Raw genomic sequence first — 13,426 nt, forward strand, 5'->3', positions numbered from 1 at the left:
GGATGGCTCAAACGCTGGGGCCCCTGTATCTGTGTGGCTTCAGGTCAACTCGGCTCTAATTATTGTGGCCATTTGGAAAGTGACCAATGGATGCAAGGCCTCCCTCTCTTTAACTGCCTTCCAAATACAATTAAAATAAATTGTAAAAAAAAAAAAAAAAAAGGAAGGAGAGTGGCCAAGTTGCCTGAGAGTGAGGATGGAGACCAGAGTGGGTGGCATTGGGAGCCTGGGGAAAGTCCCTCAGGGAACACACTCAGGGTTGGACCAGGAGAGCCCCTCCGTAGAGGCACCTGCAGCTTCCAGTTGTCATCTCGGAGGATGGCAGCGCTGCGTCATCGATGTGTGAATCTGGACATGTAGCAGGCAGCAGGAGGGCAGAGCCTGGGGCCCCAGACCCTGGCAGAAAAACCTTGTATGGTGCACACAGAAATGTGGGAAGTGTCCAGCCCTCACCAGCCTGGCAGGACTGGGTCCTCGGTAATTACAGGCAGGGCTGCGAAGAGCGGAGCGCCTGCACGAAGACAGCCATGAAGCCCTTCTCACTTCCGATGGGGGATCCTTTTTATAAAACGGATGCAGATGGATCCTCCCAAACCTTCTCTGGGCTGTGGGCAGTTCTTGTCTCTATTTCCCAACAGGTGTCAAAACAGTGCCTCTGGGCATCGGCACCGTGACATGTAGGCTAAGCTGCCACCTGCGGCACTAGCTCCCATATGAGCATGGCCTCATGAACTTGCTGCTCCACTTCCCATCCAGCCCCCTTGTTTGTGGCCTGGGAACGCAACAGAGGATGGGTCAAAGCCTTGGGACCCTGAACCCATATGGGAGACTTGTATACAGATCCGCTCTTTCAGAATAAATCTTAGGGCCTGGCAGCGTGGCCTAGCGGCTAAAGTCCTTGCCTTGAACGCCCCGGGATCCCATATGGGCGCCAGTTCTAATACCGGCAGCTCAACTTCCCATCCAGCTCCCTGCTTGTGGCCTGGGAAGGCAGTCGAGGACGGCCCAAAGCCTTGGGACTCTGCACCTGCATGGGAGACCTGGAAGAGGTTCCTGGATCCTGGCTTCGGATCGGCATAGCATTGGCCGTTGCGCTCACTTGGGGAGTGAATCATTAGATGGAAGATCTTCCTCTCTGTCTCTCCTCCTCTCTGTATATCCGACTTTGCAATAAAAATAAATAAATATTTTAAAAAAATAAATCTTAAATAACAACTCCCCCCCCCCAAAAGGTCTTCAGAAAGAACACAAAGGAGGCAGGATGAGGAAGAGCAAAGCAGAATGAGCCTCCCAAGGTCGACTGCCTGTCTTTGTGGTGCGGTAGCCCCATTCTGCAGTTTTTGCTGCACTTCATTCTTGGGGCACTCTGGGACCTGGGCCAGATCACATTAGTAGCACTATGTTCCACTGAGTCCCCTTCCCGAGCAGCCTGCCCAGAGCAAAAGTGGCCGTTCTAGGGAACAGAGCGTTCTTGAGGCAAATTGTCAGACCCTCCCCTGCTCCCCTTCTGGCACATGCAGAATCACATTCCAGGTTCTTGAAAGGTTATGGGGAAAAAAATCAACTAACCCCAAAGCAAAACAATCCCCCCCAACACACTCACACCAGTGTAACCACAGGATAACATCCACGTCTGTTAGGATTGCTGTCTTCCAATGAATAAGGCTGTAGTTGGGACCACTCCCTCTGCAGCCTTGCACCCTCTGGACCTGCAGGGGCAGAAGGAGCGGTCCCATCGCGTGTGTCTGCTCCGCCCTCTGGTGGTGAGAGCAGGAAGCACGCCCGAAAGGAACAACGGGGCTGCTGGTCCAGGTTTGCTGTTGATAAAACAGCAAGGTCTTTCGTAGGAATGTTTAACCTGGATATATATATATATATATATATATATATATATATATATATATATATATATATATATAATATGGAATATATATATATAGACATTTATTTATTTTCATTACAAAGTCAGATATACAGAGAGGAGGAGAGACAGAGAGGAAGATCTTCCTTCCGATGGTTCACTCCCCAGGTGAGCGCAACGGCCAATGCTATGCCGGGATCCAGGAACCTCCTCCAGGTCTCCCACATGGGTGCAGAGTCCCAAAGCTTTGGACCGTACTCGACTGCTTTCCCAGGCCACAAGCAGGGAGCTGGATGGGAAATGGGGTCTCCGGGATCAGAACCGGTGCCCATATGGGATCCCGGGGCGTTCAAGGTGAGGACTTTAGCCGCTAGGCCATGTCGCCAGGCCCTAACCTGGATGTTTTAAAGACTGTGCCTCCATGTCCTGCTCGCACGGTCTCCACATAGCTTTGGACAGACGTGCATAAGCCACGAGCAAGGGATATAGAGGCACGGGGGGTCCTTGTCTCCATGCCATTGTAGAGTCTATGTATTCTGGGGTGACCCTGGTTCGTTCCTTAGTCTTTAGCATTGATAGTTGTTTGCTTACTGATTTTTATTTGAAAGGCAGAGACAGAGAGAAACTTGCCATTTACTGATGGCCTGCAACAGCCAGGGTGCGGGGGCGGTGCTGGGCTGGGCTGGGCTAGGCTGGGCTGGCTGGACTGAAGCCAGGAGCTCAGAACTCCACTGGGTCTTCCACGTGGAGGGTAGGGACGCGAGCACTTAAGCCACCACCTGCTGCCTCCCAGGGCATACATCACCAGGAGGCTGGATCAGAGGAGCCGAATCTGACCACACATGCTTGCTATGTGCACGCGTCCGGAGAGACCCGTCCCAGCTTTAAATTTTTTGGAATGAGAATGACTAAATGAATAGAACCAGCACTGTTTCTAATGGCTAATATCTAAACACGTGACCTGAGGAATCAAATAGGAGCCCCGCCGCACCCCAAAGAGGTGAATCAAGCCAAAATACTCCTCTTCCCTAAGCCACCTAACACCACTGCACGGGCACCTGCAATTGTAGGTGAGATTAACAGGAAAACAGCTGGCCTCCAGCTGTCCGTTACCTGTCCCTACGAGCTCACCTCAGAGCCATCTGTGCACCAACAGTGGTGCGTAACCACATCCGCAGCTTCCGTTGTAGGAGGCATCACAACACCTCTCGCTGAAATCAAGGACTACCTCTTCACTACCCCCTACCCCGCCAAGGGCCACACCACTGCTCTGAAGCTCTAAGGGGGGGGCACTGCATTCACGGTTTTGTGGGGCCAGCACAGTGGTGTTGCAGGCTAAACCTCGGATCCAGGAGGCAGCAGGAAAACTCCAACTGGCCGACCTGCTGATGGATTTGCGGCATGACCCCAGTTCCAGAATGATCTTCGTGGGGAAATGGGACAGCGGCTTCCCACTCTCCACAGGGCTCTGCTGGGCTCCTCCCTGGGCCGCTGTGCCACCGACAGGAGCCGGCCTTCTCTGAGGAGGGGTGACACTCTACGGAAGCTGTGTGAGGAGCTGGCTCCCCCTGCTGCTCTGCTCCTCTGTGTTCTTCTTCGGACTTTACCAAGCTTCCTTCATAAGTGTCCCATTCTGGAAGATTCTAGCCAAATGATTGATTCTTTAACCTACCCGCTGGGCGGGGGGCTATTTCTCACACGGGCAAAGCTTGTGCTGGAGAAGCCCCTTCCAAGCCTGGTGTGGACCGTGACCCTCTGAGAGCAGGCGTGAGGTGACACCACATCTTGGTTGTCATTGCCAGTGAAATCCTGTGAGAGAGGGCAGAACTGTCGAGGGTGGATTTCCATATACCATAAACAGCTCTGCTTCTATGTTTAAAGCCTCTGATCGCTTCCTTGGGTTTCTGTCTGTAATTGGCAAGACAAACAAAGGTCCTGGGAGTTACCTGGCAGGCAGGTGATCCGCCACGAGAGTCACTGGCCCCTCCACGAGCCACTGTTGGCAACTTTCCAAAAAAAGTTACGCCAAGGGTCAGGCTCTGTCTTCGACCTCCGAGGTCACTAAAGGGGCTCGGGCTTGTTCCTTAGACTGGAGGAGCATACACAAAGCCATCACTGCTTGCCTTTAACCACTCTGACGCTAATGGACCCTCTGGGATTCCCTTACGTGTGCCCGTTAAATGGGAAGCAAAGATTCTTGGTAGAGGAGCCTTGGGAGGGGGATTAAAAAGCTATTCAGTCCTCCTGAGACTCACACCCCATCACAGGGTACTGCCTCCCTCCTCACGTTGCTGACAGGTGGGAATGGAGTCTCCGAGGTCCCAACATACTGAGCAGGTCAAGGGTTCTGGTCTTAAAGCCCCAGCAAGAATCTAACGAGCAAGGACAGGAAGAATGCTGGTGGCCTTAGGCTTTCTGGTGGACCTGTTGAGCGGAAGCTAGGAAGAGATGGGCTGGGGAGAGCAGGAGTGGTGGGCAAAGTGAATCTTGGCCCACGGAGGACCTGGCTTTGGTTTAACAATCCTATGGCCACAGCCACATCAGCAATGGGATCTATTCTGAGAACAGCATGGTAGCTGATGGTGTCGCTGGAAGAGTCAACGAGTACACATATCCAATCTAAGAGAACTATGATATTGCCAGGTGACATCAGCTTAGGCAACCCCTGTCGTATGGTACAACCCACCATTGGCTGAAACGCCATGAGGCAGGTGTCCTTGTGATGCGGGATCACTACTGCCGGCTTTCCAGTTCAGGGGGTCTCATGAGACATGCTTGCCCTGTGGGCGCAGTCCACTGGAGAGACAAAGGGCAATAGGTCTGCTTGAACCCGTTCATGCTAGCACTACACATGCCACTCTCCAATTCCTGTCTTTTTATAGGTGACTTCATGGAGTGTTACTCCCTAACACACACAGCCCCAGGCCTCCCGATTCTCCTTTCAGAATGAGAAGGCAGGACGCCTTCACCAGGTGATAGGCAGGCCAGGCTCAGAGCACAGTGCCTGTCCCAGGAGCCCTCTCTGCACGTGGCTGCTGCGGCTCTGCAGAGGGAACCTTCAGGAGTGTGAAGGTCTCAGCCTGCATGATCCTCTTTCTGCTTTTTGAAGATTTTTTTTTTTTTTTTTTTTTTTTTGGAAAGGCAGATTGGATAGAAAGATCTTCCATTTACTGGTTCGCTTCCCAAGTAATCACAATGGCCAGAGTTGAGCTGATCTGAAGCCAGGAGACTCTTCCAGGTCTCCCAAGGCTTTGGGCCATCCTCGACTGCTTTCCCAGGCCAGAAACAGGGAGTGGATAGGAAGTGGAGCTGCCGGGACATGAACTAGAGCTCACATGAGATTCCAGTGCATGAATATGGAGGATTAGCCAATTGAGCCATTGTGTGGGTCCACGATTTCCCTCCTTTTAGTGTGTTTTAGTTTTTCTCACTGTCAGGTGGAGAAGTTATCAGATTTACCTCTGAGCAATCAAGCAGCTTGTGAGAAGCCACCACCCCAGCCCCAAGGTACCAGCTCCCCAAGGATGAAGACAAATGTGAATGTCACCCAAACCAGAGGTACCCCATGCTGGCTTGTACAAGTAGGCACCCCAGCTGCAGGGGCCGGTGCTGTGGTGTAGCAGTAAAGCCACTGCCTGTGAAACCTGCATCCCATGGGGGGTAGTTGTGTCCTGGCTACTACAGCTCCCTATTAATGGCCTGGGCAAAGCAGCAGAAAATGCACTGAACATTTGAGCCCATGCCACCCACAGGGAAGATCTGGGTGAAGCTCTTGCTCCTAACTTCAACCTGGCCCAGCGCTGGCTGTTGCAGACATCTGGGGAGTGAACCAGCAATGGAAACTCTCCCTCTGGCTCTCCTTTCTTGTCTAGAACTTTAAAAAAAAGTGCATTTGTTTGAAAGGCAAAGTTACACGGAGAGAAGAAGGGATATAGAGAGAGGTCTTCTGTCCACTAGTGGCTGGTGCTGGGCTGAACTGAAGCCAGGAGCTAGGAGCTTCTTCCAGGTCTTCCACATGGGTACAGGGACCCAAGGACTCGACCCATTTCTAGGCACATAATCAGGGAGCTGGATTGAAGTGAAGCGGCCAAGACACAAACTGGAGCCTGTATGGGATGCCAGGCCTCAGGCATAAGCTTACCGTACTATGCCACAGTGTCAACCGTTCTTGTGACTTCCTCTTTAAATTGAGATGTGCCTGCCTCCCTGCTCACATTCCCTGGGTTGCCACCGAGCACACAGATAATGTCAAATGTCCCCAGTATTGCACCTACAAGGTCCAATGCAGCAGTAGTCCCAAACACATGCCTGTTCTGCTTGGGTCAGGGCCAGCAACAATAGATCAATTTGTAGAGCACACAAGCAAATGAATGAACACAAAGGAGGGGTTGTCAGGAGGCTTGTTTTCTTTCAAAGCTGCCCAAATCAGACTGGTGTGCAGCGTGTGATGGCCTCTCCACTGCTCCCACCTGCCAGGGGCTCCCATGGGAGGGCGCTGTGCACTCAGGCAGGCACATAACCTTGACCTCTACCACGTGTAGCACGTGTAATTAGCACACACATACCTTTTTATTATTATTGTTATTATTATTCGAGTGTTTCAATTTATGATGCACTTCCTGAGGCCCTTGGGTTAAAATAACATGATCTAATACAGTAAAAATCAGCCAAGAAAAAAAAATGCATGAAGCCCATTGGATCTATCCCAACTGCATATTAAACAGTGTTAATTAGCCTGGAGACAACTTTTTTTTCTTGTTGTTGCTGTTCTTCTTTGGCATGCACAAGGTCACAGGAAAGGCGGGCCAGTCCTCCAGGGCCATGTGGATGGACACAATTTCAGGAGCAAGGAAGATGACTGAGAGCTAAAAGGCAGCGTTGATCATGAGCACCCAAGGTTTCTGCTAAACAGCCTGGAGTCAGATCAGGCCAAGAAGGAGACAAAGTTTACATATATATATATATATGTTTTTAATATGTTTTTAAGATTTATTTATTTTTATTGGGAAGTCATTTACAGAGACAAGGAGAGATGGAGAGGAAGATCTTCCATCTGCCAGTTCACTCCCCAAGTGGCCGCAGCTGAGCTGATCCGAAGCCAGGAACCACAAGCTTTTTCTGGGTCTCTGACGCGGGTGAGGGTCCCAAGGCCTTGGGCCATCCTCTACTGCTTTCCCAAGCCACACGCAGGGAGCTGGAAGGGAAGTGAAGCAGTGGGGATACTAACCGGCACCCATACGGGATCCTGGCATTTGCAAGGCAAGGACTTTAGCCACTAGGCTACCATGCTGGGCCCGAAGTTTAGCCTTTAAACACTCATTCGAGTTCCACAGCTCCTGTTAGGAAGGTGGGCAGGAAGCTTGGATGCTCAGCATGCTGCTGGATCACGCACTGGGCACCAGGACCCAGATGAGAAGCTGGAGTATGCCCATAAACATGAAAATCTCCTAGGCCTCACGGGCAGCCAAGAAGCACACAGAGGTTCTCCAGTGTTGATCAACTGCTGTGGAGGAGAACGGGGTAGATGTCAGTATGCTGCCAGTGTGGCACACTGCTGATGAAGTCCCATGGAAGAGACTTGGGTCACTATGCCAATGGACTGGCAGTGTGGCACAGTGTACTCACCAAGAGCTGTGGAGGAGATGAAGTCAGTTGTCTATGGGCTGGGAGATTGGCACAGCATATAAAGTACCATGGAGGAGAATGGGTCAGGTGCCAGTGTGGCACAGTGCCTACAAAGTGCCATGGAACAAAATGGGATCAGGTATCAGTGGGCGGAGGTGTGGCACACAGCTTGGCAGCCACCTGTAACACCAACATCCCGACCTCGGAGTGCTTGGTTGTCCAGTTGGGTGCTCAGGAAGGTGGACGATGGCTCAGGTGCTTGAATTCCTGCCACCTGTATTGGGTACCAGGAAGAAACTCCTGGCTCCCAACATTGGCTGAGCTGTCTAATTGAGGGTAGTCAGTGAGTGAACTAGCGGCTGGAAGAGCTTTTTCTCTTTTCTCTCCCCCCACCTCCTTTTCTTTCCCTTTCAAATAATCTTTTTTTTTTTTTTAAAGGATTTATTTTAATTTTACAGGCTGAGTTGAGAGACAGACAGGGAGGTTTAGGCTCCAGCGCCTAAATAAATCTCCTTGAAACAAAGTTCATCTGAGAGGTCTGCATCACAGATGGGAGAGCCTACATTCAAGTCCCAGTTTCTGCTTCTGACTTAAGCTTCCACCATGGGAAGCAGCAGGGGTGGCTCAAGCACTGGAGCCCCTCTCTGGCAGCCACGTGGAGGCCTGAATTGAGTATCTGATTGCTGGCTTCAGCCTGGCCAACCCTTGACTGTTAGGGGTATTTTGGGAGTGAAGCCACAGGTGGGAAGATCTTTGTCACTCTACGAATGAAACACAAAAGCAGAAACAAAACTCTAAAAGCCAATAATTAGAGTGACCAGGGATGCCTGCCTGATTAAATGCCTCTCTCAAGAAAACTTGCAAGAGTATACCTGTAAGTGGAAGAAAATTTCAGGCAGGTGCACAAGGAGTGTCAAAAAAACTGCAGTGTAGGGCCCGGCAGCGTAGCCTAGCAGCTAAAGTCCTCGCCTTGAAAGCCCCGGGATCCCATATGGGTGCAAGTTCTAATCCCTGCAGCTCCACTTCCCATCCAGCTCCCTGCTTGTGGCCTGGGAAAGCAGTTGAGGACGGCCCAAAGCTTTGGGACCCTGCACCCACGTGGGGAACCCGGAAGAGGTTCCTGGTCCCGGCATCGGATTGGCGCGTACCGGCCCGTTGCGGCTCACTTGGGGAGTGAAACATTGGACGGAAGATCTTCCTCTCTGTCTCTCCTCCTCTCTGTATATCCGGCTTTCCAATAATAATAAAATCTTTAAAAAAAAAAAAACTGCAGTGTAGCCTGTATGGAGACACAAGAGAGAAACAAACACAACCTCCAGGACACTCGCATCCCATCTTTATCAGGGTACTTGGTTTGAGCCCCAACTCTGCTCTCCATCAAGGAACCTGTTGTGGTGTATTCTGAATGGGAGGCAGCAGATGCTGGCTCAGGTAGCTGGTCCCTGCACGCCAAGAGACAAGATGGAATCCCAGGCTCCTGGCCCCAGCTCAGCAATCGTGAGCCGATGAAAGATCTGGTTTTCTGGTTTTGTTTTTTTAGAAAAATAAAATCATGCAGTCAGAAGAGCGAGAAAATGGCAGTGACTAGAAGAGACAGAAGAGCATTGTGAGATGTTTTCCCAGGTCACTGTGAATACTTGGACTATGATTCTGACGCAACCCCATCAGGATTGTGAGACTGCTCACGGAGGAAGGGTGGGACTTGGTTTCATCTTTTAGAAGAACTCCCTCTGGCTGCTGTGCTGAGGACAGAAGGCAGGAGGTTATCACCATGGTCTAGGAGGGAGCTGATGGCACTTGGTCTAGGGTAGTAGAAGCAGAGGTGGTGAGGAGCTGAATTTTGAAGCCAAAGTGGATGGAATACACTGAATGTGGAGTGTGGAATAAAGAGAAGAGCAGGATTCCAAGTTTGGGCCAGAAGATTGGGAGGCGAAGTGGACTTGGACGAAGGGTAAGGAGACGCTCTTGATTATATTGGAGAAATCTTGTCTATACCAAAACGCAGGTGTCGTGTGAGCATTGAGTATAGGAGTGTAGACTGACTCAGACTAGTCAGGAGTTGTACGCGAGACATGGGTGAGGGGAAAGAAAATCAGGGAGAGACAAAACCAATGAAAAGGCACAAATGCACACAGCATGGCTGCCAGCAAGAACAGGTGGGTGACCTGTGCATCCTGTGCTGCAGTGTGCCACACAGACACCAAAGGGACTAAGTTCCAGGAGCCCAAGAATGGAAACTTGCTACAAAGAAAATGGAGAGGTTTCCAGGCCAAGTTTAAAGAGAGGCCCCCAGGATCATTAAGTTGTGGCCAAAATAATCCATTAACAAGTGCTAAGGAAGGGCCCAGTGCAGCAGCCTAGTGGCTAAAGTCCTTGCCTTGCATGCACCAGGATCCGTTGTAGGCAGCTGTTGCTGTCCTGGCTGCTCCACTTTCCATCCAGCTCCCTGCTTGTGGCCTGGGAAGGCAGTAGAGGATGGTCCAAAGCCTTGGGACCCTGCACCTGCGTGGGAGACCTGGAACAAGCTCCTGGCTTCAGATCAGTTCAGCTCTGGCCGTTGCAGCCATTTCAGGGAGTGAACCAGTGCACAAAGATCTTTCTGTCTCTCCTTTCTCTTTATATCTGCCTTTCCAATAAACATAGAAACTTTTTTTTTTTAAAGTGGCAATGAGAGCTTTGTGAGACAGATGAAAGTGGAGTGAGTTGAGCACCATGAGCCCTGCCATAGGAGACGCGCAGGTTTCCAGAGCACAGGGAGGCACCCAGCCTGACGGAGAAGTGCAATTCGCACCCAAATACACAAGGGAATATTGCGAGGCGTTGCACCCACACTTAGGAGAAATGGAACTATGAAAATAGAAACTCATGGACACAAAATACAAAACTATGTCCTTTGGGCAGTAATTAAAAGTGGGGTGGGAGAGAAGTAAAAGATGAGTGTCATTTGAATATTCAACCCGTTGTAATGGAGTCCGTTCAAAATGGACAGCAACAACTTTGGGATGCTTTCTGCAAGATCCATAGTAAGTGCAAAGAAAATACCAGTAGATATATGAAAGTAACTGAGAATCCAAGCACCACAATGATGATTACAAAACTGTAAGACAGGAACCCAGGGAGAGATAAAAGAGCTACAAAACAGACCAGTTACCCAAACTGATCAGTCACTACTTCGAAGGAAAACAGATTAAAATCCCCAACCAAGAGATAGATAGTAGCGCACTGGGTAATTCTTTTTGTTTTTTTAAAGAAAATATGGGGCTGGTGTGGTGGCACAGAGAGCTGAGCCTCTGCTTGAAGAACCACCACCCTAAATGGGCCCCAGTTTGTGTCCCACCTGCTCCACTTCTGATCCAGCTTTCTGCTTGTGGCCCAGGAAAGCAGCAGAGGCCGATGGGACCCAGAGGAAGCTCCTAGCTTTGGATCGGCTCAGATCTGGCCATTGAGGCCACTTACGCAGTGAATCAGCAGACAGATCTCTCCCCTCTCTATACGTATGCCTTTTCAATAAAAATACATCTCAAAAAACTTACCCATCTGATTAAATTTCAACAGCAAAGTATACATTCTGAGGCTGTTTCAAAACATTTCTGAAAATTGCCTAAGGCCGCCAAAAGATATTACTTTGAAGTTTTTTATGCTCCTGTACACAAAGAAGATTGCTGTCACATTCACAGCCATTGAAATCTGCATTCAAAGCATCGAAGAGAGGAGCTTAAATCCTGCAGCACCGGGTGAAGGGACTCGCTATCTTCCACTCTCTTTCGTTAAGTCTTTCAAAAGCAGGATTTACGAAATGGACAACCATTCATTGTGAGGTTTTAAACACCTCATTCCTCAAGACTTTACTAGTTCATATGGTTGCAAGGGAGATAATCTGGTTTCTTCAAAGCATACTGTTGGGCCTGGCAGGATGGCTCAATTAGCTAACTCTCCCCTTAAAAGCGCTGGGATTCTGGGCTCTGGTTTGTGTCCTAGTTATTCCGCTTCCCATCCAGCTCCCTGCTTGTGGCCTGGGAAAGCAGTGGAGGAAAGCCCAAAGCCTTGGGCCCCTGCCTGGGAGACCTGGAAAAGCTTCGGGGTTTTGGTTCCAGACTGGCTCAGCTCTGGCTGTTGTGGCCACTTGGGGAGTGAACCAGCAGATGGAAGATCTGTCTGTCTCTCCTTCTCTCTGTAAATCTGCCTTTTCAATGAAAACAAACCTCAGTTACACTACAACATTTTTTGTATTTTGTAAAACACCCAGAGTACTACTGCTTACAATTTGTCAAGAAGTGTTGCTATTACCTTCAGAAGCTTCAACACAGCAGAGCAAGGGAGGTGGTGCTGGCAGCGGAGCTAGGTCATTCATCCTGAGAGGGAAACAAGAGCCTCTCAAGCAGGAGCTAACATCCAGCAGCCCAAGACCTTGCTGCACACAAACTAACATCTGAGCAAAGAAAAGAGTAAGCCAAGACAATTTTATAGTAGCAATAGTTTCTTTTTTTTATTTTAATATACTTTAGGAAACAATATACAAAGCTGAGCTCCCCCACCATTTTCCGAAAACAGCAGGAAGCTCCAATTACACAAATTTAGCATTTTGTGATGGCTAAGAACAGCAGTCAGCACCAGACTTGAACAGTCAGCTACAACACAAACATCCTTCAACATGAAATGTCAGAACAGCAAGACAGGTAAACCAGGGCTTAAAATGACAACCACTTGGGAAGTGACTTAATCATTCTTGTTGAACTTCATATTTCATTAAATGTCTTACACACCACTTTCTGTCAATATGCTTTAAACAAAACCTCCCTTTCTGAACTGTTTCAATTAAGTATAAATATTCAACAAGAATATTTCTGATAAAGAAACCCCAGGTAGTTCAAATTCTAATATGCATTGACCAAAGGAAAAGAAAAGTAACAATTTGTTTGTTTGAACATGTTTATTACAACAGATACAATTCACATCCGCCTAGCTTCGTTTCCTCTTTCCCCTCCCACACCCTGTTCATCAGGCCCATTTCCTTGTATTGCAGCAATCACTGCACTTCCAGCACACATGCCCAGCAGTACTCTCAAGTCCATTCTTAGAGGGTGCAAATGGATTTCAATAATTTATACAAACAAATGGGTTATGCTCAATCACTGCAATTGTAAGCTACTGTACACAGGAATGAAAAGGTTATAGAAAAGTGCCATAGCAACAGTGCCTTTAAGAAAGGAGAAAAGAGGAGCCCTACAAAATGGATCAAACCAGGTCAGGGGTTCCGAGGAATGGACACACGGGAACTGAAAACATTTCTCTGCAAACAAATGGAGAAGCACTGCTCTCGGTCAGGTGCAGGTGTGGAGACGGTGTTCAATGGTGTTTTGTACACTGCCTGGATGGTTCAAAATCGTATCCTTGGACACATATCGCCTGGCGCTTGCACTGAATTTTTGAAAATGCAAGATTTCTGAATGATAAATTAGCCCCCCCAAAATTCTTTTTTTTTTCCTTTTTTTAAAAAAAGCTAATTTTGCAGACAGGTTTACATGTAAAAGGCTAGGTATTTAGCCACCTCAGCATTGATTAGTTTTGGATGTCTAAGCTCTGTTACACATGGCTTCCCATGGCTTCACTCTACAAAACATATTTACAACGTGAAGAATACATCTACAAGAAATCTACATTTCAAGGGTTTTACAAATCAACCTTGTGTCTTTCTCCTGAATTGACGCTCACAGACCCCAGCCCCTTGTCATTTTCTTTGCCCAGTTTAACGGTCCAAAGTCTACTTAAATGCAGCTCAAAAATGTTAAGATTGGGCCACAGATGTACAGTTCCCATGTCAAAAACCATGTGCAATTATTCACATCTTCACACCATGAAGGAATTTTGATTTTTTAGCTTTTCAAGTTCTTTAATTTGTTGTCTCAAAAACAGTATCCTGAAAAAAGAAAATCAGGCATC

At 48.8% G+C, this 13,426-nt stretch overlaps 1 protein-coding gene across 5 annotated transcripts in view; it reads right to left on the reverse strand.

Annotated features, from left to right (window-relative positions):
* Positions 1 to 12,397: 12,397 nt before the first annotated feature.
* Positions 12,398 to 13,426, reverse strand: part of WAC (WW domain containing adaptor with coiled-coil) — an 82,128-nt gene continuing 81,099 nt past the window's right edge. For all 5 annotated transcript variants that reach the window (XM_058669673.1, XM_058669676.1, XM_058669671.1 and 2 more), the window contains one exon: positions 12,398 to 13,403. In XM_058669673.1, coding sequence (XP_058525656.1) covers positions 13,334 to 13,403 — 70 coding nt within the window. In that variant the 3' untranslated portion in view covers positions 12,398 to 13,333. The remainder of the gene's footprint in view (positions 13,404 to 13,426) is intronic.

Source organism: Ochotona princeps, chromosome 10, assembly GCF_030435755.1.
Source record: "Ochotona princeps isolate mOchPri1 chromosome 10, mOchPri1.hap1, whole genome shotgun sequence".
In the NCBI taxonomy this organism is placed as follows: Eukaryota; Metazoa; Chordata; class Mammalia; order Lagomorpha; family Ochotonidae; genus Ochotona; species Ochotona princeps.